General features: G+C 39.9%; 2 protein-coding genes across 3 annotated transcripts in view; one reads left to right on the top strand and one right to left on the bottom strand.

Annotated features, from left to right (window-relative positions):
* Nucleotides 1-20,090, top strand: part of LOC138922122 (olfactory receptor 2AE1-like) — a 38,127-nt gene extending 18,037 nt beyond the window's left edge. The window contains exons 1-2 of one of the 2 annotated variants that reach the window (XM_070258943.1): nucleotides 3,418-8,470; nucleotides 9,071-20,090. In XM_070258943.1, the coding sequence (XP_070115044.1) occupies nucleotides 8,449-8,470; nucleotides 9,071-10,023 (975 nt within the window). In that variant the 5' untranslated portion in view covers nucleotides 3,418-8,448 and the 3' untranslated portion in view covers nucleotides 10,024-20,090. Of the gene's footprint in view, nucleotides 1-3,417; nucleotides 8,471-9,070 lie in introns of those variants that run through there. The other variant, XM_070258944.1, reaches the window with a different exon arrangement.
* LOC138922124 (odorant-binding protein 2b-like) overlaps nucleotides 1-27,833 on the bottom strand; it is a 64,863-nt gene that overhangs the window by 33,772 nt on the left and 3,258 nt on the right. The window lies entirely within an intron of this gene.

Here is a 27,833-nt window from a genome sequence, read left to right as displayed (position 1 = left end):
TGAGCCAAAGAAGTTAGACACAAAAGAGTATGTCCTGTACGATTCTAAATTTATCAAGTTCAAAACCAGGCTCAATTTAGCTTTGGTATTCAAAGTCAAATAGTAGTTACCCCTGTGGGACACTGATGGAAAGCGGAATAATAAGAACCTCTGGGGGGCAAGTGACATTGTTTGTCTTGATCTGTGTGCTGGTTACCCTATGGATTCACTTTCTGAAAATTCATCATGCTGTACCCTTATGATTTGTTCAGTTCTCTGAATATATGGTATACTTAATAAAATGTTTTTAAACCCATATTACTCCTACAAGTATTAGGATTTAGTAGAGGGGTCAGATGAAATAATTAAAACTATAACACACTTCCTCTGTCTTTGACAAAATGAATAGTTAAATAGATCACACTTTCTAACCTAGAGAATCTAATTCAGTTGCTCAGCAAGCAAGCGGTCAGATTTGGGATCTAATGTATTAGGCCACATAAGCATTTCATTTAATATTTCAAAGTAGGGAACAAATCTAATCATTTCTAACATAATGGTCACTTTCTTAAAGGGCTCTTGGGTAAGAGCAGAAACAAAGACAAAAATCAGAAAATAGTAGCAAAGACGTGAGATGGCAGAGTGAGAGAAAGAGGATACGTAAATGAGTAGGTTGAGTGAGGCTGAAATTTCCCTAGACTTCACTTATCCTGGAACAATGTCAGCAGTTCCAGCTACACATGGCACGTTGAATATACATAAAACAAACACAGTGATAAAAATGTTTCTGAACTACATTTTGAAAACTTGTGGAGAAAAAAGCGCGGGAAGCCCAAGAGAGGGTCAGAGAATGAGAGAGATATTAGACAAATACTAAGAAAAGAATAGAAAGGCAGACAGATGCAGAAGACATCAAAGAGCAAGAAGAGGTCCAACTTCAGACCTATACGGACTTACTTCATCTTTTCCTCTCCAGATGCAATTCTACCTGCAGAAGTAGTGACTTTAACTCATATGGCAACTGATATAAATGTTGACAACGTGAAGGGGTAATGGGACTTGGATGTGAATTTCCATCTTACTCATGAGCAAAACAAAATGTGGCAGCATCATGACATTAACAGTCAATCAGACATAGGACAAGTGCAGTTTGATTAAATGTAGGAAAAAAGAGAAAGCCCAACTCTATTGTTCCTGAAACCATTAGTGAAACAGAATCTAATGGAGAGGAAAGACCTCACAGATTATTTATTCCCTGCCCTTTCCTGGCATACAAACATAGGAAACTTGGCTCATTCCTAGTAAAATATAGAGAAAGTCTAGGTATTTCTCAAATTAAACTGACCCTTATATAAGAATTCTGTTTCTGCAGGTGGGACACAGACGCTTAGAGCTTCTCTATAAGGATATTATCAATGATCCTCAGTTTGGACACATTAGCAGATATATGACTCTGTAGGAGAAAATTTTTCTGTAGCCTGTAAGCACTGCCCTCTTGTGAAAAGATTGCATTCCTGAGGAAAACCACTTGTCCTATATTCCTAGTAACACCTATGGCAGGAAGGAGTGGACCCAGAACAAAAGAGGTTGATTCGTATCCCCCATCTCGCTTATGCTCTGGCCACACAGGAAGAGAAGAGGTGTGTGGAGAGTTCTAATGTGAGGTCCTGAAGGGAAAGGTGTGTGAAAGCAGAAGGGAAGTAAGACCAAAGGAAGAAAAATTGATTCCTCTCTCCAACTTTAAAGGGAAAAAGGCAAATGGAAAGAGACAGACTAAGTTAGAGGGGATGAGGGAATGGTGGACACAGCCAGCATAGGAGAAAATGAATTTGGAGTGCATTGGCTTAATGACCTGAAGCTTCAATAGATATGTGTCTTCATAATCACTGAAAATAAAAATAAAAATAAATAGGCTTAAAAGAGGACAAGAAGAAGAAACGGCATCTTGGATGATCATCCCAGTCTAGCCTGGTGATGACACAGCCTGCACAACATCAGATGGCAACAATACGAGAGTCCCCACGGAAGACCTGCCGAGCTAAACCCTTCCCAAACTCCTGACCCACAAAATAGTGAGAAAAATAAAACAATTCTTGCAAGTTGCCAAGTTTCAGGATAATTTGTTAACTAGCTGAAGGTAACTGGAACAGCCACCCAAGACAGATGCATTTCTGCCTGGGCAAAGAGAACTGCCAGAGAAACACATGGGTTAGAGGCATTGGATTTATGGGTGTTGCATGGGCCCAGGGTCCGGTATGCAGCCCCCAATGGTGGTAGAGCCCATGTCAGAGGTGCTGCCGCTGGAGGCTGTGTCACAAGTTCTGCTGTGGCTCCTGATACCTCAGGTTGAAGATGCTACCTTACACTGCTGTGGGAGGGGCAGGTGTGAAGCCAGAAGTACCTTTTCTCCTCCTATAGCCTCTGGTTGTTGTTGTGGGTAAGTGTGATTTTTGAAACCTCGCATCAGGGCACCACTGCCTCTGCCAGTGGTATCTGCATTTTGAATGCAGCCCTTGATGTTGAAAGACCAGGGTCAGAGTCATTGCTGCCTGGGGAAACGGAGGGGGCTCGTTCACTGGCACTGCTGTGTTGCCTGCAGTGTCAGGGCATGGGCGCCCCCCACCATCGTGGGGGGTGGGGTAGGGCTAAACCGAATGTCATTGTTCTTCCTGCAGTCTCTGGTCACTGGCCCGCGCTGGTGAGCATTTTGAAATCTCAGGTCAGAGCACCACCACCCTTGCTGTGGATATCTGTGCTGTGGATGCTGTACCCACGGCTGGAAACACCAGAGCCACTGTCAGAGAGAGAGAGAGGGAGCTGGGTCGCTGGCACTGCTGTGTGTCCTGAAGCCTCAGGTCGTGTGCACGACCCACCACTGCTGGGACAAAGAGGGGCTATGCAACAAGCACCATGCCTGCTCCTGTAGCCTCAGGCTGCTGATGCATGCAGCTGTGCTCCTCAGGTTAGGACACCAGAACCACCGCTGGCAGCATACACATTTTGTATTGCCACTGCCTTCGGAGGGGGAGGGGGCTGCTTCCCTAGTTCCATTGCTCTAGCCCACCAACCTTTTGACGTATAGATGCACGGAAGTCTCAGGCATTCTGGTGTTCTTTGCAGCGAGTCCTTTTTTGGTCAATTGATGTCCCACTAGGTGTAACATAAAGTGGACAGACAAAGAGAACAACTGACTTTACCATGATGCAGCTGTCACGTTTCTTTTTTTAAAATTAATTATTTATTTATTTTCTGATGTACATCATAATATATTTCGAATTCTGTGTAGATTACATCGTGTTCACCACCAGAAAATGAATTATAGTCCGTCACCTCACATGGGAGCCTCATCACCCCTATGCCCTCCCCCCTGCCCCCTCCCCCTATGATAACCACCAATCCAATCTCCAATGCTATGTGTTTGTTTGTCATTGTTTTTATCCTTTACTTATGAGGGAGATAATATGGAATTTGAGTTTCTCGCCCTGACTTATTTAACTCAGCATAATACCCTTAAGACCCATCCGTGTTGTCACAAATGGCCAGATTTCATCTTTTCTTATGGCTGAGTAGTAGTCCATCGTGTATAAATACCACATCTTCTTTATCCATTCGTCCCCTGATGGGCACCTAGGTTGCTTCCAAGTCTTGGCTATTGTGTATAACGCTGCAACGAACATGGGGTGCCAGTATCTTTGTGCCTTTGTGTTTTCAAGTTCCTTGGATAAATACCCAGCAGTGGGATAGCTGGATCATATGGTAGATCTATCCTTAATTTTCTGAGGGAACTCCATACTGCTTTCCATAGTGGCTGCACCAGTCTGCACTCCCACCAGCAGTGAACAAGCGCTCCCTTCTCTCCACATCCTCTTCAATATTTGTTGTTTCCTGTCTTGTTAATTATAGCCATTCTGACCAGAGTGAGGTGATCCCTCTTTGTAGTTTTGATTTGCATTTCCCTGATAGCTAATGATGTTATTTTACTTCTGTATCTGAAATCTTTTCACATGTTATATTAATGTAGTGTATAAAATTGGAGTATGACCAACAGCGAGAGTGAGGAATGCTAGCAGTAACTTCCTGCTTCCATTCCTTGACTTCTCTTCTATGATATGGCACATGGGGAAACCTCAAAAGTGTCTTGTGGGTAATAGAGGCTAGATCTTTCTCACTGTCTTCTCACAAGTGTTGGATACAAAAAGAGTACAGAGAACCTGGTTCCAAGATGGAAAAAAGCCAGGGACTCTAGGGAATATTTCTCTCCACGGTTAATTGACCCTTAGAGAAGATGTCCCCATGTTGTCTTCAGAGCCACGTTCATTGAGATAACTAGTTCTCCTGACCTCTACAGACTGAGTCCAGGAAAGCCCTTTGGGAATGCTCATCTCCGTGCATACAAGTGTAATTGGCATCTTGAGTAATGGTTTTCAGAAGAGATTCAGGATGTGTCCTCTGGGTTGGAATCTCTGATGCCATCTACTTAGTGTCTTTGATTTGCCTCAGGTGACATCATCATAGGTCTTCTGGACTATGGCTTGATTCATTTCTCACAGACAGTACTCCTCTTCCCTCACATTTGCCTTGTTTCAGACCAAGTCTCATTCCTGATAAGAAAACATTCATGGAGTCATGAAGGGGCTAATTCTAAAAAGACCAGTGCTAAAGGCAAATTCTGGTTTTATTAAATAGAAAAGGGGGTATAAAGCTAAGAAGAGAGTGCCTTCAACGATTCAAAATAGCAGAAAACACAAAACAGATTTTCTTTTGACTCTAGGCCCATTGATGATTAAGCTGGTGTTAGATGTAGCTTCTTAATCAGGTAACATTAATTGAAATTCTTATTGCCTAAGCTTGCATGGCCAGTTTGGAATGGAGAGGCATCTGAAATATAGGTTTAGAGGCAGCAGAAGCATTTGCATGATTCAAAGACCCAACTAGTAGACGTTAAGGAAGTCCAGTTACTTAATCTATCCTGGCGTGTGCTGATGGAGCTCAAAACCTGAGCATACCTTGCCAGAGCCTTACAGAATTACATGCACTCTTGCTCTTGATGATGGTCTGTCACTAGGATAGTTAGCATAATCAGTGCTGACTGTGGAGGACAATATAGTCTATGCCATTCCACCAGTAAAAAGAGAGTTCCAGGGTTAGAGAAGGAAGTCTGATGAGCACCTCAGAAAAGACTTGTTTGGATGACCAATAGCCAATGTGTGAGTCAGCGTGGGCCTATCCTGGCCTCTCTATTTCACTTCTATACTTGTTCTGCCCACAAGCCTCTGCAGAGGAAATTTCAGGTAAGGTAATGTTGGTGTTTCAGGTATCCATGAAATCCTTTTCAGAAACTGGCGCACACTCTGACATTGTCAGTTTATGTCCTCATTCCTTAAATATGAAGGTGATATTAGTCAGTTCATGAGGAAAGCTGCCTGATGAGGCAGAGGAAAAAAAAGCCAGTTGAGAGCTGCAAATTGGAATGGGAAATTATTATAAAAGCTACCTGGGGCAGAAAGAGAGACGACATGAATCAGATGATGGAAAAGTTACGCTACAGAGATTTACAGAGAAAAATGGGGGAAAAAATGAGGAAAGAGATAGGAAATATATGAATATTTTAGTAAAAGGGAAATGTGTGGATGTCTGGTTAGGGCTGGAGCGATCAGGGGGAATGCGGAAGATTTGGGCCCTTAGTCCACAAGAAGCTGAATTTGAAATAACAGTGTGAGGTGACAGCCAATATAATGATACTAGGCTGCATTAATATGGAGAGAGTTAATACATGTGACTTCTTTCTTATGGTCGAATTATACTTTAAAGAATACGTTCTGTTCTGAATTCTTCACTTTAGAAACTAAGTAGATAGTGTGGAATGCATGGAGAGCTAGCGAAACATTTAGGAGGAAAAACACAAAGAGGGATAGAGTGGATATTTTGAGGATCAATGTAGATTAGTATTTTGCACTAGGCTTCACCATGGCTGCCAACTCTCATTTTGAGAAGTGTGCATATGAGAATTAGATACAGGGCTGATTGGGAGATTTGGTTGATTAAATATTATAATCCTAGTTTTATCAGCCTGATCTATAATTTGAAGGCTCTCAGGTCTACCTAGGACACATATCCTGTTTGTTTTTAAGTACATAAGTACAATGGCTTTATTATGTTTCAACCTGGCACCTATTCATATTTCTTTAAACTATTCTTAACTTCCAAATAAAGACAGTACTGAGTTTTCCTTCCACCTAACATGATAAAGCTTTCCATGTACAATGAAAAACATGTTAACCTTTTCTCAAGAAGAGGATATAAAAGACACTGTGCCTTTCCCCATAAGAGGATACAAAATCCTTTTAGGTTTTTAGGCAAAATTCATTTACTCCTATCTGATTCATACCCCTCCTTTTATGTCATATAACTTAAATACCGAGATATGAATCTAACCATTTTGTTATATCGTATGTTAGAAAAGGTGATGATGGAGAGGATGAAGACAAAAATATTTAGTTAATATATGTGAACCAAACGTTCATATCAAAACAAGGAAGAAAGGGCTGTACTGTTACAGTTTTGTTTTGCAGCAGCTCACATGAGCACGGCTGGTGTTTACAGCTGTCTTCATTCACTCCCCATTTCATATTCCCTTAGTGTGCAGCTGGTCAGCTTCCTTGTCAGGTGAGGTGACACCAACTTCATTCCGGAATGATCTGGGCCCTTAGTAGTCCTGTCTGAATTGGGTGGTTATGGGTTTCCCCTGACTTTCATCACAAAGAGGCTCCCTAGAACATCTCCTGCATTGCAGACATGCTCCTCCTTATCTCCATGGTGTAGTAGCAACTGAATTTCCCCTTGCTACTCAGGATCGGTCACATCAGCCAGTATATAGTACCTCCTTAGCTTGTTGATTCAGTGATATGTGGAGCCAAAAGTGGCAGGGTAGCAGGCTCAATTATCAGTAAATGAAATCCTTGTTGTGTCACCTGGTAGAAAAATACTTCCCTTTGGAACAAAGACCTCTAACGCAGCAGAGCCTAAAAGTGCAGAAACAGGAAGCAAAGATTTTCCTGGTGGATCATAATTATAAATTTTATAGTGAGAGGACTCATTCCCATTTTTACCTATTGATGCCTGGTCCCGAGAAACTGATTGATGGAAGAAACAGCATCAGAAATTAGATGCAGATTAACAGGATTTACTGCATCCTGGAGGACATTGTCCCAGCCATATGAGGTGTTTCCGACCAGCTGTTGCCATAACCGAGTCTTCAAAAGCCCTTTCCACCATCATATTAAGCCAGTTGTTTTAGGAAGATGGAGAATATGCTAAGACCAGTGGATTCCATGAGCATGGGCCCATTCCCACACTTCATTTGCTGTGAAATGAGTTCCTTAGGCAGAAGCAATGTTTCATGGAGTACCACTATGGTGAGTAAAGCATTCTATAGGTCCACAGGTGGTTTTTTGGCAGCAACTGTACGCAAGGAAGGCAAATTTATATCCAGAGTAAGCGTCTATTGTAATAAAAACAAAGCACTGTCCCTTCCACGATGAAAGTTATCCAGTTGACCCACTCTGCCACCAAGTAGCTGGCTGTTCTCCTGGATAGTAATACCGTATCAAGGATGCAATCTTGGTCTCAGTTGCTGGCAGGTTGGGCACCCAACAGTGGAACTTGGTGAGTGGAAGTCCATGTTGCTGAGTCCATGTGTAGCCTCCATCATGTCTTCCATGGCTACCTTGTTTGTGGGTCCATTTGCATGAACAGGAGTGACTGAGGAAGAGTCCTAACTGACATCCACAGAATAGGTTAGCACGTGGATAGGAGGACTCATTCTGTGGACAATAGTAATGGGCATTTCTTCCCTGTTTTTTATGAATGTTTGGCATGATTTTGGTTGTATGCAGGATAGTTATACCATGTTAGGCAGGAGGATGACTTTGTCCTGTTTATTTTGTGATTAAGTGTGCTTTAAGGAGATGTGTATGTGTACCAAATTGACATGGGATGGACTCTGGTCGCTTTGTAATGTGTCAATGTGGCTAGGATGAACTACATTTCCCAGAGTTCCCACGTTTGTGTGTTTCTGGCTAAGAGGAGCCACAGGAAAGATTCTCAGGGAGATGTCGAGGCTGAAGGGAAGCAGCTGCTGTGTTGTTTACAGACCGTAAAGTTGGTGATATGCTGCCTCACCTCACTCTTGTGAAGCAGCATCTGGGCCTGAGATTGGCTCTACCTTGCCCTCAACCTTCCTTTAGCATCTGTGACTTCTGGGCCAGGTGTGTGTGTTCAGCCTCATGAAGAAGGACCCCAGCTTCCACAAGATAGCCATACCACAAATTCCAGAGACAGCAAGAAAGGACATGAATTTCAGTCCACGTTGCAGGGTCACAGCTGAAGCATGTGGGTTCCAGCCTGCAATTGATCTACCACACTTCATACCCATCTTCCCTTCGTGACTGCTTGCCACAAGGCCTATCAATGTCCAGCATCAGACACAAAGGTAACAGCCTCACACAGACTGCTTAACCAGCTTTCACACTTTCACAGGGCCAAATTTCCATACAATCTATTAAATGTATATGTCTACGTATCTATCAATTTCTTAGTGGTTCAGCTTCTCTGGTTAAACCTTGACTGGTATAATAAGCAAAAATAGTATTCATGTATTATTTATACATATAAATATAATATATAGAAAATTTATTGTATACATAAGGATAAAAGTACAAATGTTTACAAAAATATGAAACTGTATATATGTGTTTACATATTTTATAAAAGTGTATTTGTGTGTATATGTACTTATATATATAGGTGGTTATATATTTCTTACTTAATGAGGAGAGACTATTGTTTTGAAGTTTGGCACTTAAAGGGGCCAGAAGATTCTAGAATTTCAGAGTGACCATGTTTGTGAAGAGAAATTTGAAGTTCTCACTTTTTCTAAATGGTTACTTCAACAATTTGACCTGTTGTATAATTAGAAATAGAAAAATTTTTCTTCAAAGATTCTTTTGTAGATCAAAAGGTCATATTGTGAGGTATGCTGAACCCCAGTATTTCTGATGTTGCTCTTCCTTTCCACTTCCTGTTTCCCAAGGGACACAGAAAGGGGAGATGTGGCAGAGGAATCAGACCTCTCTGGCAGACTTCATCCTTGAAGGTCTCTTTGATGACTCCCTCACCCACCTTTTTCTTTTCTCCTTGACCCTGATGGTCTTCCTGATTGCAGTGAGTGGCAACACCCTCACCACTCTCCTCATCTGTGCAGATCCCCCGCTTCATACACCCATGTACTTGCTGCTCAGCCAGCTCTCCGTTATGGATCTGATGTATGTCTTCACAACCGTCCCCAAGATGGCTACCAACTACCTATCTGGCAAGAAGTCCATCTCCTTTGCCGGCTGTGTGACCCAGCACTTCCTCTATTTGTCTGTGGCTGGTGCGGAGTGTCTCCTCCTAGCTCTCATGTCCTATGACCGCTATGTTGCCATCTGTCATCCACTGCATTACACTGTTCTCATGAACAGAAGGGTGGGACCGATGATGGCTGTCATGTCATGGTTGGGATCATCCATAAACTCCCTATTTCACACAGTGTCCTTGATGCACTTCCGTTTCTGTGGGCCTCTAAAAAGCCACCCTTTCTATTGTGAGTTTCCAGCTGTTGTGAAGTTGGTACGTGGAGACATTACTGCTTATGAGACCACTGTGTGCGTCAGCAGTGTCCTGCTTCTCCTCCTCCCCATCTTTCCAATTTGTACATCCTGCATCTTCATCCTCCATAGTGTCACTCAGAGGCATTCAGCTGGGGGTAAGAGAAATGCCTTTGCCACTTGGAGCTCTCACCTCACTGTGGTTTCCCTCTGGTTTGGTGCCTACATATTCTCATATATGAGGCCCAGGTCCAAGCGCACACCATTGCAAGGCGAAGTTGGTTCTGTGTTCTATAGTATCGTTACTCCCACACTGAATCCTTTAATGTATACTCTCTGGAATAAGAATGTAGCGAAGGCTCTGAGGAGAGTGCTGGGGAGAGATGTTATCACTTAAAGACAGCAATTGCAGTTGCTCTGAGTGTAAGAGAGGAATGGGATAACCTCCTCGGATTGATCTGGGCAAGCCCCTAAGAGTTTTCAAGGGTCCATATCCCTGATGACTGCTGCATAAATGAAGTGGTCAACACACAATTCCAGTCTTCTAACTTGGTCTCAGGCCTCCAAGCACTATAGAGTACTTACCTTAGTCCATTCGGGCTGCTGTTACAAAAATACCATAGACTGGGTGGGTTAAACAACAAACATTAATTTTTCACCATTCTAGACACTGAGAAGCCCAAGATCAAGTCTTGAAAGTGGTAGACCCTGTTTCATTTCCTTTTTATCTCTTTTTAAATGTAAGCTTGCCCTAATGTGTTTCCCTGAGTAACCTATCCAAATGGCACTCACCCTTCTCTGTCCCCTGCATCCACGTTGTAACCCTTCTTTGCATGATTTTGCACTGTATTGTTATATTATATTTTTTGTCTGTTTTACTAGAATGTAAGCTCCCTGATGGCTAGGACTTTGTTTGGGTTACTATTGTCTCACCAGAGACAATAAAACAGCCTGACATGAAAGAAGTGATCAATGAGTATTTGTTACATGGATAAATAAGTGACAGGACATAGATTGCTTTACTATCCCCATGACATTAATGAAGTCTCATTCAGAGAGGGGAAGAGACCTAAAAATGTATAACACAATTGATGACTTTGTAAGACTCATTTTGTGTCAGATATTCAGGGATTAATACCAGTCAAATTCAGAGGGCTAATATCTCCATGAACTTTCCTGAGGTGTAGTAGTCTGAGGGATGCCAAAATGAGGGACAAATTTCTATATCATACTACCTCTCCTAGATAAAAATGTCAGGAAGCCCTGGGACCTTCTTCAGAAGAATGACCCTTAAGGTTTGACAGCACAGCTGTACTCTCTTTGACAAGTAAGTATCTTCCCTTTGAGAAACAGCTTTTGGCATTTTGTAACCAGGTGAGCCAATGATCATGAGTTGGGTGTCATCTCAACCACCTAGCCCTAAGGTTGAATTTACCCTGTAACACTCCACAACCAGGGGGAATTAATATTTACAGAAACTGGGCCTGGGTGGTTTCTGAAGGCACAAGGGTGTTGCATACACAGCCGGCTCACAATCCCAGTTAGAGACAGGGGATTGTTCCTCAGCTACCTCTCCCTCGACACACGCAACTATGACGTTGTCAGGAATCCTATAAAATCATTGGAGAATGAAACAATCTAAGTGAAGAGTACGGATGGTTATTTGTGTATTTCTGGCATGTGCCAAAGTAAATAATACAGTTTTTATGTGGGCTCCTTTTGAAAAGAGATATAAAACTATGTTATTGTAATCATTGTTTATATGTTCTGGATATTAACTGCTTAGCCAATGGATGGTTCACAAATATTTTATCTCATTCCATAGTTTGTCTTTTCCCTCTGTTGGTTGTGTCTTCTGATGAACAGAACTTTTAAATGTTGATGTATTCCAATTTATCTACTTTTACTTTTGTTGTCTGTGCTTTTTGTGTCATATCCAAGAGGCCATTGGCAAACCATGAAGCTTCACCCCCAGATTTTCTTAAGCATTTTACAATTTTGGCTCTTACATTAGATTTTGGATATATTTTCAGTTAACTTTTGTATATATTGTGTCAGGTAAGGGTCCAAATTCATTCCATTTACAAAAAGAATCAAAAAGTATAAAATATCTAGGAATTAACTTAACCAATGAATTGATAGAGTTGTCCAGAGAAAATAGAAAACACTGCTTAAAGAAATTAAGGAGACATAAATAACTGAGAAGATATTCCGGGTTCAGGTTTGTAACACTTACTGTTATTATGATGTCCATACTACTGAAAGTGACCTACAGAATCAATGCAATCTTTACCAGAATCCCACTGGAATTTATTCAGGAAAGAAAAACCTATCCTAAAATGCATATGGAATCAAGGGACCTCAAATAGCCAAAACAGTCCTGAAAGAGAATAAAGCTGTGGGACTCCCAGTTCCTGATTTCGAGACTTTAATTCAAAAGCATGGTGATCAAAACAGTGCAGCCCTGGCATAAAGACAGGCATATCAACAAACGGAACTGAACAGAGAGCTCAAATACGAACCTTCACCTATATGGGCAAATGATTTTCAACAAGGGGGCAAGGTCATTCAATAGGGAAAGGACAGTTTGTTTCGCTAAATGGTGCTAGGAAAACTGGACATGCAAAAGAATGAAGTTGGACGCTTACTTTACACCATATACAAAAATAACTGAAAATGTATCAAAAAGTAAAACGTAATAGCTAAAACTACAAAACTGATAGAAGAAATCATAGAAGAAATTGTTTATGACATTGTATTTGCCCATTGATTTCTTGGATATGATAGAAAAACACAGGCCACAGAAGTAAAAAGAGATAAATTGGACAACATCAAAATTTACAGTTCTGTTAAGCACAGGACACAATCAGGAGAGTGAAAAGACCACCTATGGAATGAGATAAAATATTTGTAAACCAACTGTCTGATATATATATCCAAATATATAAAAATGACTACAACTCAAAAGCAGCAATAAAACAACCTGATTAAAAAATGATCAAGGAATTGTCTAGACATTTCTCCAAACAAGTTGTACAAATGGCCGACAGCCACATGAAAATATGTGCAGCATCACTAATCTTTAGGGATATGATTAGGAAAAATCAGCTCATATTGGATTAAAGACTTAAAAGTAAGACCTGCAACCATAAAATCTTTAGAAGAAAACATAGGGGATAAGCTCTGGGACATTAGTCTTGATAATGATGTTTTGGGCTTAATACCAAAAGCAGAAGCAACAAGAAAAGCAAAACTAAACAACTGGGACTACATCAAACTAAAGGACTTCTGCACAGCATGTGACACCACCAACAAAATGAAAAGATAACCTAGAAAATGAGAGAAATATTTTCAAATAATAAATCTGAAAATTAGTTACTATCAAAAACACACAAAGAACTCATACAACTCAATAGCAATACACCCCAGATAAATGCAAATGAAAACTACAATGAGATACCACCTCATGCCTGAAGAATGGCTTGTTAAAAAGACAAGAAATAACAAGTGTTGGAGAGGATGTGGAAAAAGAGAATCAATGCGCACTGTTGGTGGGAATGTAGACTGGCACATCCACCATCGAAAACAGAGTGGAGATTCCTCAAAAAATACAAATAGAATCACCATATGATCCAGCAATTCTATTCCTGGGTATATATTCAAAGGAAGTGAAATCACTATCTTGAAAAGATGTCTGCATCCCCATGTTCACTGTAGTGTTATTTATAATAGACAAGACATGGAAACTACTGAAGCGTCCATCTATGGATGAATGGATACAGAAAATGTAATATATATATATACAATGGGATATTAGTCAGCCATAAAAAGGAAGGAAATTCTGACATTTGTGACAACAGGGATGGACCTTGAGGGTGTTATATTAAGTGAAATAAGCCAGACAAAGAAAGACAAATACTGTGCAATTTCACTTATATGAGGAATCTAAAGAAATGGAACTCAAAGATACAGAGAAGAGATTGATGGTTGCCAGAGCTGGGGGTGAAGGTGGTCAAAAGTTAGAAACTTTCAGTTGTAAGATCAATAAATTCTGGGGATGCAATATACAGCATTGTGACTATAGTTAACAATGCCATATTGGGGGGCTGGCCTGAGGGCATAGTGGTTAAGTTCACATGCTCCGCTTTGGTGGTCCAGGGTTCACCAGTTTGGATCCTGGGTATGGACCTAGTACCGCTCATCAAGCCATGCTGAGGTAGCGTCCAACGTAGAAGAAGTAGAAGGACATAATATACAACAATGTACTGGGGTTTTGGGAAGAAAAACGAAAAAAGATAAATATTGGGAACAGATGTTAGCTCAGGGCCAATCTTCCTCACCAAAAAGCACACACACAACACGAAATACCATATTGAATATTTGAAAGCTGCTAAGAGAATAGACTATCAAAGTTCTTATTCTGACACATGCTACAACATGGATGAACCTTGAGGAAAATATGCTAAGTGCAATATGCCATCCGTGAAAAGACACATACTATATGATTCCAATTATAGGAGATGCACAGAGTAGTAAAATTCATAGAGATAGAAAGTAGAATAGTGGTTGTCAGGGGCTGGGGAAGGAGGGTTTGAGGAATTGTTCCATGAGTACAGAGTTTCATTTTCAGAAAATGAAAAGACTAAAATTTGTTGCACACAATGTGAAAGTACTTAAAAGTACTGAATCATACAATTAAAATGGTTAAGATGGTAAATTTTGTTATGCGTATTTTATCACATTTAAAAATTTTATGTACAAAGCACAGACAGGGCACTCTCATAATTAATGAGATATTTGTTTGGATCGCAACTCGACTTTTGGTGGTGAACACAAGGTAGCCTATATAGAAGTCAAAATATAATGATACAATTGAAATTTATATAATGCTATAAATCACTTTTACCTCAATAAAAAGATAAAGTTCATATGAAATATTAAAAAAAGTATGATCAGAAATGTACCACCAACATAAATTTTTTTTTCTGCTTTATCTCCCCAACCCCCCCCAACCCCGTACACAGCTGCATATCATAGTTGCATGTCCTTCTAGTTGTGGGATTAAATTTTAACAGATAAAATCTTTAGGAACATTTCCACTAAAACCAAGAGCAATAAAAGCTCACAATTATGACTACTGTTGGACATTGTACTAGAGAATCTTGCCAATGCAATAAGAAAGCAATAAGGATAAAGCTTGAGCAGAAAGAATCATTTTATTGTTTTTCACAGCTTAGAAGTCCAAGACAATCAACTTACAAATCAATGGAAGCAACAAGTAACCTCCAGAAATGTATGACAAACAATACACTATGTAACAGCCCAAATGACCAGTCCGAAATAGAATAAAACATTGATAAATAAAGTGAAAATGGTGAGATAAATGGGGATAAAACACATTCTTGAATGGGAAACATTTTATTGCAAAGAAGTCAGTTCTTAATAAAATTAGTCTTTAAGTTCAATAAATTTGAATCTGAATCTCTTAATGTGTATTATGGACTTTGCCAAAACAATTCTAAAAGTCAAATCAAGGAGAAAATTTGTAAGAATGAACGCAAGATAACTGAAAAAGAGCAGCAAGCAAGAACAGGTGCTATCAGCTGTCAGAACATGCTCTGAAATAGAGAAAGTGAAAACAGTGTGGTATTCATTCAGGGAAAGAATCAATGAAAGAACAGTGAGTCCAGAACACAGATTTATATACAGGAATCTGATACTAATAACCGTGACATTCCAAACCAGGAGAAGATGTTAGAACATGTAGCTACCCATGGCAGGATGTGGGGCAAGAACTCTTTAAGGTATCATATAATTTTCAAGCTTTCTAAATGTTTCATGAAGTCCGTGAATTAAAATCTTGTATTTATTTTCTGTGAGAGTTTGTTTTACCACTTAATCCTGGCAGGGTGTTCCTATCTGGCTTCAGCAGAATATTATAGCACTTGGGGGCAAAGATGCATCGTAGTAGCCCAGCACTGGAAGCCAAGATAGAAAAGATCTCTGCAGCTACCATGCTCTTCCCCTTGGTGCTTGTATACGGGGGAGAAAGGTGATCCAGACACCACAGAACACCAAAATGCTGAATGTCAGGTACTTGGCTTCACTGAAATTGTCAGGAGTCTGCTGGCCAGAGAAGCCAAGGTGAAGCTCACGAGGGCCAAGGAACCCAAGTAGCCTAAGGAAAGGTAGAAATGATGACAGAGCCCTTTTTGCACACATGATAAGGAGCGTAGGCTCAGAATGTGCATCTAGGTGAACAAAAGGGAGAAAATCACTTGAATCGATGAGCAGATGGGAATGATGGAATTATGTGCCCCTGACAGCATCCACTGCCTTATCTTTCTCCCTGGTGTTGTGATCTTGAAAGCCAGAACTACAGCGATGGTTTTATCCAAAATCTGGAAACAGCTACAGTCCACATGACTCCAATGTCATTTGTTGCAGGATGCAAGTGGAAGTGTTGGGATGGCCCTTGAAGAGCAAGGAGCACAGGAAGCAGAGGATGAGGCATTTGAGAAGGATGTAACTGAGAGACTGGTTATTAGCTTTGACTGTGAGGGTGTCCCTGTACTTCAGAAAAATCCTAAGAACCACAGATCTTAGGGCAGACAGACAAAGGGCTGCACAGGCAAGTACCATCCCCAGAGGATCTTCGTAGGCCAATAAGGTCACAGTCTTTAAGAGGCAATGACCTTGATTACGATTTGGGTATTGATTGTCTGGATATGTCATACATTGCTTCATACCTAGCAAGAAAAGCAAAGTGCCGTTAACTTGGGTTCAGTGATTCTCATGAGCCCCAGAATACTCACATTTGGACAAATTGCTATAATTAGACACCAAACTAAAGAATGTTATAGGAAGAAAAATTCCAAGTTAATGCTGTCTATTTTTTTCTTGCTATATCAAAGGCCAAGGAGCCCTAACATCATCTCTTGTTCATCTTCCAGACACAGAGGAACAAGTTTTAACTTACAAATAAAAATTACACCCATCTATACCACTTAAATAGAGGTAGGATTGCACATATCCTGGATTCATTCACTCAAAGGAAAGCATTTATTGATAACCTCTAGTGACGCATGGAGCTTCCAAAGTTTTGCAGATATAGAGATGGCCAAGACGTAAACTGTCACTTAAGCTTCAAAATTGCATTAATTCTGATAGCCAAATAATTAAAAAACATCTCCTATTCATTATAGCTTCTACTATTTCTGTTCAGATTTGAATCCCTTCTATTTTAACAAGACAACTCCCTAACGAGTCACCCTATCTTCTGTCTTGAAGCCCTCTTACGTCTCATCAACTCAATTGTACTAATTAAGGTTTCTATTATTTAAACCCATTCACGTACCTTTCTCGCTTAAAATGCCACAATTATTCTCACATTTGTAAAGAAACAAGTCTCAAACATTAGTGCATATTAGAATCACCTGGAGGGCTTGTTAAAGCAGAGTGCTGGCCCACACTATCAGAGTTCCTGATTTGGAAACTCAGAATTTACATCTCTAATAAGCTCCCAAGTGATGCTGATGCTGTTGGTATAGATACTACACTTTGAGACCCACCATTCTAGGTGGAATCCAAACTCCTAGCAATGCACAAAAGGTCCATTATTATCTAGGTTCTACCTACCTCTCCTGTAGCAACTTTTTTGTGAGGGATTGGATAGCAAGGATAAAGGAACAAATTTTAATGTGCGCGGGTGCTATCCCAAGCAATTTACTTGACAGATGAAAAAATATATCTCAATTCTCCCACAGTCTGTGAGGTAGCTAGACAGTATCGACTCATTTTTCAGAGAAAATAATTGAGGCTTAAAGAGCTTCAGTAACGCACCTGAGATCTTGGAGATAGTGAAGGCTGGGCTGGGATCCAGACTTCAGAGCAGGAGGTCAGACTAGGGTGAGGGAAGTGAGATCCCAGAGGTGCAAAATTTAAGGAAGCACTCACTTTCAGGTGCCAACCCCGCCCTTGCCTGACCCTGAGAGTGAGTGCCTCCTTAAATTTTGTCACCCAGGCACCTCACCTACCTTTCCCTAGTCCTGGCTCTACTCAAGACTGTCTGACTTCAAAGCAGATGATCTTCCCATTACATGCCTTTTGCTAAATTTAATGTTCATCACCACCTTTTCTCTTAAAAAGTTGTAATTCTCATAAAATTATAGGGTTTAGATAAATTTCTGTATTTTGATACTTTTTCTCAAGAGGAGTTCCTATAGGTTTAAGTTCATAAATTTAATTCATCACTAAAAAGAAAACTGTAGGCCAACCTCATTTATGAAAACGCTAAATCCTTAAATAAAATATTAGATAATGTATTCAGGTCCATTAAAAAGTAACACATCACAATTAGGGCTTTTTAAATGCTTTAATGGAAGAACTTGAAAGAACATTCAACTTGCAATGAGGTAGAACTGAGTTCAAAATTGTCCAAAAGTTCGCATTGATTTTACACTGAATTATAATAAACAAAAAGAAATAACAAAAACTCTGAAGATTTCTTTTTAAAAAATTTTATGGTGTAGTTCAAATTGGCTGAAATTTGTCTCTGAATGTTTGATGAGATTCCCATGTGAAACCTATCTGGACCTAGTGCCTTTTTTGGTTAATAGCCTTTTTACAGCTTTTAACACTTAAAATCTTAAAAGAAATCCGTCTTTAAATCTTAAAATGCTCCATTAACCTCATATCTGTGTGTATAACTTCTCTTTCTCTCTTCCTGGAACCTCTTTTCTTCCCTTCTACACCTAACTATCAACCATGTCTCTAGACTGAGCTGGAATCATCTCACCTGAGTAGCATTCCTTGCTCGTGTAAGGCTTATTGATTCTATATTTCCCAACACATCTTATTTCTATTTCTACAATCAAGTTTTACACTTTATTGCAATTTTTATTTACTTGCCTGCTTATTTTATTAAGCTGGGGATGTTCAATGGAAACGTGGTTTATTTGAAAGAAAATGAGATTTGGACTTATAATAGTATTAAAATTTGGGCTCTTCCACTTACTAGGGGTCTAATCTTATTAACCAATTTTGTTAAAAATTATTAAAAAGTTTGAAATAATGTAAGAGGGTGACTGAATGCATTTTCAGTGGCATACTCTAGCATCGTCTAACCAGCCAACACAAGCGTTATTTATTTATCTAGGACTATATATCTGTTTGACTTAATGATTTATTGTTTCATTAGAACCCAAACACTGTGTAGTTACATGTTAATCTGTACATTGTTGGGGAGTGGCAGCCAGGAGAAAGATAAACCCAAAGATTATGGTTTTATTGCCCTGTAGGACATTAACCATTTTTCTATGTAACCTAGCAATTGTATTCTAACATTCTTTTGTTGATGTTGTATTGTCAAAAATGCTTTTAGTGGGGCTGGCCTGATGGCTTAGCAGTTAATTTCATGTACTCTGCTTTGGTGGCCCTGGGTTCACTGATTGGGATCCCAGTCACAGACCTCCACACTGTTTATCAAGTCATGCTGTTGCAGGCGTCCCACATATAGAGGAAGATGGGCACAGATATTATCTCAGGGCCAATCTTCCTCAGCAAAAAGAGGAGGATTGGCAGCAGATGTTAGCTCAGGACTAATCTTCCACACCAAAAAAATGCTTCTAGTGATGAACTATAGAAACCGCTGTTTCACAAAAAAGGTTTGTGGTTCTTAGAACCACTTTTATCATCTCATTGATTTCCACATTAATTAATTAGTTAAATAAAATCATTGATACGTGTTTATTCCATAATGTTGAAAGTCATGGACTTAATTTTTAAAAATTTATGCTCAAAGTGCACTAAACTCACAGAAAAATAGTAATGATGATACACTTACCCCCATAGCTATTTTTATGGGAAAAAATGAGTATATGTGTATGTACCTGCACCATAGTCTCTCAATAACTAGTATTTGTATTTAGCATTACTTTCTCTTTATCTGGTATGTTGCACCTAATAGGAACTCAATATTGATTTCTTGAACATATGTATCGTTGAATACAAATACAGTTACTTGTTGAGTAACTGACTGAATTATCAACAACGAATTGGCAAAAATAGCCACACTTACATCTTCAATGAGCCTAAATTTCTAGGTGTTAATTGACACTGAAATGCTAAGTTTTGGTCTGTTTTCCTAAGTCTGAGCTGTCTAACTTTTTATCTAGACTTTTTATTTTAAGGTAATTGTCGATTCGCATGCAGTTAGAAATAACACAGGGTGATCCCGTGTACCCGTTACCCAGTTTCCTCCAATGGTAACACCTTGCAAAACTCTAGTACAATGTCACCACCAGGATATTGACCCTAATATTCATTCATTGGTGAAACTTTCTATTTCTTTGCTGAGGCTTTCCACTTTTTCATTTCTCTCAAGCATGTTCATAATTGCTCACTGGAACATTTTTATGATAGTTCCTTTAGAATATTTATTAAACAATTCTGACATCTCTGTGATCTTGGCGTTACCATCTATCGGTTTTCTTTCTGCACTCAGTTCAGATCTTCCTGGTTCTTGTTATGATGAGTGATTTTTGATGGAAACCAGAACATGTTGGGTATTGTGATATGCAGCTCTGGATTTTATTTAAACCTTCTATTTTATCTGGCTGCTTCTGCCAAGGTTCTGGCTAGGAAAAGGAAAAAGTGGTTCCTTGTTACTGCAGGGGAGGGAGAAGTCCAAGATTTCCACTCAGCCTCTGTTGACACATGATGAGGGAAGATGTCCCCATTTCTTCTGGGTGGGGTAGGAGTTCTGATTCCCCACTAGGCCTCCATGGCAGCTCCCTGGTTGGGAGGAGTGGGAGTGCCCCCTTACTGCTGCCCATGTGGCTTCACTACCCTGAGACAGAAAGGGAGCCTTGTAACTACTGGACCATGATGGAAGCCCTCACTCTCCACTTGGCCTCCTCTAAGACAACACCTGTTGGGGGGGAGGGGTGCTTCATTGTTGGCATGTAGGGGGAAGTCTATGCACCCCACCTGGCAGGAGAGGGCCTGGGCACTGCCCAGAAGTGAGAAATGTCCTGTCTGTCCACTTGGCCATCTCTGATACCACCCTGGCAGCTTGCCTTGTTGCAGGTGGAAAGGGTGGCTGTCCACACTCCCCACTTGGCCTTTCCTGGTGAGAGTGGGCCACAGATTTTGCCATGATGTTTGAGTGGATTAGAGCAGTTCTTGTCTAAAAGTTTTCTGTCTTGCTAGCCTGTCCGTTTCCTGATCTTTTTGATAGAGAGAGCAGACTTTTGTTAGGGCTTTTTAATGTTGTAAGTGCTCCGGCCTTTCCAGGTTGTTGGCTTCTTCAGACCCAAGTCTAGGACATATGAAGCAAAAAGAAATCCCAGGAAACTCACCACCATGGCCTTCCTTGGGTGCCACGGTCCCTACAAGTGTGTCTCTTCTCTCACATTTCAGAATCATCGTAGGTTTGTTTTATATATATGCCCAGCGTTTTAGTTGTACTTAGAGGGCGGAATAGAGAAAAGTGTGTCTGCTCCATCCTTCCAGATGTGGAAGTCCTCTGAGCACTAAGGTTTATGTTCATTCTGAGGAAGAGAAACTTCAGGAAAATCAATTGCCTTTTATTGTTTTGTTTCTACTAACTGCTCACTACTCCTGATCCTTGACATATTTGGATATTTTGTCAATATTGATCTTGATTTTCTTTTATATTTTTCTGTGTATTGTTAATATCTAGAAAAAATTACAATTGACCTATGGAAGAGAAAATAGAAATATTGGTTGATACTGTTATTGAAATTTGGTCTGTGAAGTAAAAAATTTAATTAATTCGTCAAGGAGGCAGCATACTGTGTTGGCTAAATGCATGGACAGTTCAGCCAGATTATCAGGTTGAAATTTGGTTCCACAGTGGCCAGCAGGGTGACTTTGGGTAAGCTCCTGTGCCACCATTTCCTCATCTTTAAATGGAGTTGATATCACTATCTGTTTTTATATGCAGATACTTGTTGTTAAATGATTTGATGTGTGGAAAGCACTTCTTAGAACTGTGCCTAGCATCTAATAAATACTATCCAAAGGTTTGCTATTCCTAACCATTTGCCTATTTATTTTTATTAGACATAATTCCCAGCTGCATGTTCTGTTCTATATTTAAGTGTGTATTTTTGGATAGTATCTCATTTCTTTATTGTTAGAGTTTAAGAACACATTTTAGTGTCTGGAAACAGAAGTCTCCTATCTATCAAAATTCTCTTCCAATATTTTCTCCAAATCATTCTCTGTATCAACTTTAAAATACATTCCATAAAGGTCCACATTTTCAAGCAAATTTCAGTATGAAATGCCTTCGATTTACAAATAAATTTAGTAAGGCTTGCTATCATTCCAATTCCATCAATAAATAAAGGTGTCCTATCAATAAATAATGTGAGCCTTTTGCTTATTCAAAAATTGTATTATATTAACAATTAAATTTTAGAAGTTTTTAAATCAGATTTGCACACTTGCAGTTTATTACTAAGTATTTTAAATTTATTCCTATGTTATTGGGATATTTTTCTGCTATATCTTTAATAGGGTTGTTACTTGTACACGGAAAGCCACTGCTTTTTGTGTGCTTATTTGGAGACGGAACTTCTTCCCAAATTGTGGCAAAAATGCTCATTTTTGCCTGTTCTTATTTTTATTGTTTTTGGTGGAGAATATGGGCCCTGAGCTAACAACTGTTGCCAAAATTCCTCTATTTCCTTGAGGAAAGTTTTCCCTGAGCTAAGAGCTGTGCCTGTCTTCCTCTGTTTTGTATGTGGGACACCAGCAAAGCATGGCTTGATAAGCGATGTGCAGGTCTGCACTCAGGATCAAACTGGAGAACCCCAGGCGGCAGAAGCAGAGCACATGACCTTAACCACTATGACACCGGGCCAGCCCCTCTGACTAGGTAATCACCGTGCATCTCTCCTTCAAGTTACCCAGAGTTATATTACACACTGGTATTATGTGAATGGAATATTTTATCATTTTATCTACATGATTATTGTTATAAAAAGAAAAATCATATATTTTTGTATTTGTATCTCATATCCAGGAGGTTTTACTTTCAAGTTTTAGGAATTATACTGTTTCAGTTGATTCTTTGGAGTATTTTTTGTATAAAATGATGTATTTTAATTTCTTATGTTTTCCTTTTTAATAAATATCACCCTTTTTGTTTCATGAATTGTTGCACCACCCAGAACTCTGGAGCAATGTTAAAAGACAGGAATGAAAGTGAACATTTTATGTTGTCCACAAATTTAAGTGTAGATGGTATTTTCAGTTTTTCATTATTTAACTGCAATGTCTGTTGGCAATTCCAAAATGTTAGTTATTGTGTGAAAAGTCTTCAGGACCAGTCTTTCATCTTGGGGTCCCATGCAACCCTAGACTTGCTGTTTTTCAGCCACAGTAGACCTTTTTGTCAGGTCCCCGAATAGTGGAAGAAATGTGCTATTCTAATTATCTCTGACAAGGAAGTCTTCCTTTATTCAGCTGTTATAATTCTACTTATCTTTCAGTACTTAAAATAAAACACTTTTGTACTTTTTTGTTTCTTTTGTGGGGAATATTCTGACATCTCAAAGTAAGGTTAGATACTACCCCAATATTTGTATTTACTGCACTTGTATCGTGACCCTTATAATGTTCCTTGTGATCACTCATCATGTTCATCTCCTTGCTCCCTGACTCTGAACTGGCAGAGAACAAGTGTGATAGGGCAACCAGGGGTACTAAAACGCATCCTCAGCATATTTCACAGTGGCTGGTTCATAGCAGAAATATAGGATATGTTTTTCGTTTGTTAAGTCATGCACATTGTTTCTGAACACTTACGTGTGTCATCATCGGTGCTAGTAACTTGAGAAATTAAGCTAAATAACATGCACCCTTCAACGTGTTCATATTTGGTTGAAAGACTTATATACAATAAAACCAAGATACTCATAATGACGTGTGTTAGGTTCCATGGTAGACACAAACACAGGTCACTCTGGGATAGCCCTTCAAAATATTTTCTTGAGAAGGTAATGCAAAGAGTCAAAAGATAAGTAGGAGTGAACCAGGTCAAAGAGAAGAGTATCCTTACATAGGGAAGATTATTAACTTTACTGGAGAAATCAGTGAGTAAATGAGAGAACAACTTTGAGATGTCAGTCCTATTCTCGATCCTCCCCATTTTGGGAACAAATAAGGACGTAAACGAAAGGATGAGTAGGAAACTTCCTCCAGATCTGCACCTGTGTCAGTGGAAACCTCCTTCTCTGGGCAGAGGGCACAGTCAAAGCAGCAGGCAGCCTTTCTCCACTGGGGAGCTTGCCTGGATGCAGGGCCACAGCTCTTGCTACACAGAACAGGGACTCTGAAGAAATCAGAGGGAAGTCTTGTTAAAATCTGAAAATATGATCTAGTTCTGTGTAACCAAAATGTTTCAGGGACAATCAACAAATTCCATTTAAAAGAAGCAGCCCCTTTGATCACAGGGCTGGATGCTCTTAACTACTGTATGATGTTAGCCATAACAAATTATAGAACCATACACTTTATTACATGTATTTTTATTATCTAATAGGCATTAAGAAAGAAAGATTACTCAAGTTGAAAGGAATGTTAGACAATAACTTGAGTTGGAAGAGGTGACTGTGCTTGCCCTATTGAGCTGAAGGAGGACATCAAAATCCCCACGCTGGGCTCTGTTCTAAATACATATGGGTCATAAATATCCAGCAATGAAACTCTCCAACCAACCTCTTTAAACCCAGTGACCCAATCAATGAACTCTTCGTAGATGGAAAAGTCTTGACAAGGTGGTGCCTGTAGGACAAATTGTCCTACTTTCACCTGAAGTCCAAGTCCACCAGCAAAGTTCGAAAAGTTGAGAATATCATACTCTTTCACAGAGATTCTTGCTGATCTAGATGTACCTGGTCCCTACCATTGCAGTCAAACTGTGTGGTCTTCCGAAAGGAGTGGAGATGGAAAAGCTGTAGTTGAGCTGCAGAAGGAATTTTGGATTTGGACACAAAAGATCTGATAGCTGTGTGACATTGGAAACATCCCTCTTCTTTTTAACTTCAAACTTAAAAGTACTCACTTGTATTATAAGATTCAAAAGAGGCAACCCATATGGAAGTAACTTGATAACCTAAAACAAAAATTTAAACTGATATTTAAATATCATATAGTATGTATGTGATTTACATATGTGATACATATATTTTTATGAGATAAACATGGTAAGTTATCCACTATAGAATCAGACCCTACATAGGCACTTCCCCTGTCAGTCACCTCCTTGAGGAGATGCTTGGAGAACATGAAAATCAAAAAATATCTATGCATAGCATTCAGAAAATATTGACCAGAGAATCAAATTCAGCCTCTCTCATTTGTCATTAGCAGTCTCTCAAAACTTCTCTTAACTCTTTTGCAAAATGGGGATAAAAATACTGCCTAAAGAAATTGTGATATAAGGTGAAACATATACATATATAAATATACCATTTCTATATCATGCATATATATATATGCATAAGATAAAAAATTTAAGTTAGCTACTAGCATGCCAGAACTGACATAAGCAATTCGAGCACTAGAGTTCTCTCTACTATCATTTAAGGCCATCATGGAAGAAGTCCAAACCTACAATAATGAAAAAAGAAAGACAATATTGGCAAGACTCTGAGGCTCTTTGTGACTCAAAGAGTTCCCTTTGGCCCATAAATTCCAAAATTCTATCTCTGCCATTGTCACCTTTTTCTTTACAATTATTTCTACACAAACAAGTTGAAATTGAAAGACTCTAAGACTAGAACTCTGTCTTAAGCACTGAAGTTAGTAAAGAAACTGGTATAAGTCTGAAAAAAGAACCCCAAACGCTGATTTCATACTGACGTCCTGAAAAAAGTACATTTGACTATGTATTTGGACAAGATATAAAATTTATAGACCATCAGACAAGGAGCAGCTTGATTTGGAACATTACCTACTGAGGGTAAACAACCAGCCTCTCCCCATTCCCTATTGATTGCATTTCTGATGGCTGCAAAAGAAGTTTATGAAGGGTCTGGGCCACAGCACAGACAGCATTTTATACACAGTTACTCCCGCCAGCCATGGCCATATCAAACTTATGCAAAGGGCGAGACTCAAAAGAGGCATTGAGAGGACAGTCCTCCAAATTTTTACATTCAGTTTCAGAAATCAAGCAATCAAAGTGCAGGTTCCGTAATTTAGTGAGGTAGAAGTCTTCTGGGTGTTTAGAAGGGGTAACTTTCTGGAGAAATTGTTTCAAACCAGGGATCTCGCTGTGTGGTTGTCAAAAAGTGAGAGTCCCATGGAACGTATCAAGCATGGAATAACTTTCACGGAACATAAAATCCCAAGGCAATGTATTGATCAGACTTGCCTGTCACCAAAAGGTTCCCCTTTGAAAAGCTCAGTCCTATGAGTGAGTCAGAGTCACCATAAATGACAACCACATTTGCTGATGAATCGCTAATCCTGAAATGCTATTACCAGGCCAATGAGAAATATATGCTGTCAGTGACAGAAATCAATTCAACAAAGGCCACACAGATGCCACTCTGGTACATCTCTTTTCTCAAGTCCCATAGAAACTGAACCCCTTTCTTGTCTTCTGAAACAGCCAGCACAACCCAGATCTAGTCAAAATGCAGCCTCAACCAAACCATACCAAGGGCCAGTGCTGTGTTTCTGGGGGCCGTCTGGTAGAGAGATGGAAACTGGTCTTTGTCCCTCAGGATGGGATCAAAAGGGCCATAGGTGAGTTAAACGGGAAAAGAAAAATATTGTCCCATTTGAGATCAAAGGAAGCAACGTGAGGAAGAAATGAAGCGCAATTATCAGCCTATCTGACTTCCATTATGTTCAATGGCCTCAAGCCAGACTGATGGTTGCTGTTCAACAAGTGTCCCTTCGGGGCCGGCTCCCTGGCCCAGTGGTTAATTTCACGCACTCCGCTGCGGCGACCCAGGGTTCAGATCCTGGGCGCGGACATGACAACACTCCTCAGGCCACGTTGAGGCAGCATCCCACATCCCACAACTAGAAGGACCTGCAACTAACATATACAACTGTGTACGGGGTAGGGGGCTGGGGAGATAAAGCAGAAAAAGAAAAAGTAAATAAGATTGGCAACAGTTGTTAGCCCAGGTGCCAATCTTAAAAAAAAAAAGTGTCCCCTGTAGAAAGGAATCACAGAAAAGCTTTGTTCCTTCCACTTTTGTGCATCACTCTCCCTCTGAAAGTTCTCTGCAAAACAATGGCCATAAGTCAGAAATCCCCAAAACTTTAGCCAGTTAGGATCTATCCATTAGTATGCTCTTTGACATCAGTCTTAGCAGCCTATTTTCAAGTACCATGTCTGACTGGGCAATGGAAACAAAATGCAAAATGAACAAATGGGACTACATCAAAGTAAAAAAATCTTCTGCACGGCAAAGGAAACCATCCACAAAACCAAAACACAACCTAACAACTGGGAAAAGATACTTGCAAACCATATATCGGATAAGGGGTTAATATCCAAAAGACAGAAAGAACTCATACATCTCAACAACAACAAAAATCAACAACCCAATTTAAAAAACGGGCAAAAGATCTGAGCAGTGACTTCTCCAAAGAAGATATCCGGATGGCCAACAGGCATATGGAGAGGTGCTCAACATCATTAGCGATCAGAGAAATGCAAATCAGAACTACAAGGAGAGGTCCCCTTACTCTGCTCAGAAAGGCTCTAGTTAACAAGACAGGAGACAAGTGTTGGAGAGGATGTGGAGAGAAGGGAACTCTGCTACACTGCTGGTGGGAGTGCAGACTGGTGCAGCCACTATGGAAAGCAGTATGGAGTATCCTCAGAAAACTAAGAATACATCTACCGTATATATGATCCAGCCAACCCACTGCTGGGTATTTATCCAAAGAACTTGAAAACACCAATGCAGAAAGACACATGCACCCCTAGGTTCACTGTGGCATTATTCACAACAGCCAAAACTCGGAAGCAACCTAGGTGCCCATCAAGGGAAGAATGGATAAAGAAGATGTGGTACGTATGCACAATGGAATACTACTCAGCCATAAGAAATGATGAGATCTGGCCATTTGTGACAACATGGATGGACCTTGAGGGTATTATGTAAAGTGAAATAAATCAGAGGGAGAAAGTCAAACACCGTGTGA

This window comes from Equus caballus, unplaced genomic scaffold, assembly GCF_041296265.1.
Source record: "Equus caballus isolate H_3958 breed thoroughbred unplaced genomic scaffold, TB-T2T haplotype2-0000451, whole genome shotgun sequence".
Lineage (NCBI taxonomy): Eukaryota > Metazoa > Chordata > Mammalia > Perissodactyla > Equidae > Equus > Equus caballus.
Note: the sequence above shows the minus strand (reverse complement) of the source record. Positions and strands in the feature narration are given on the sequence as shown.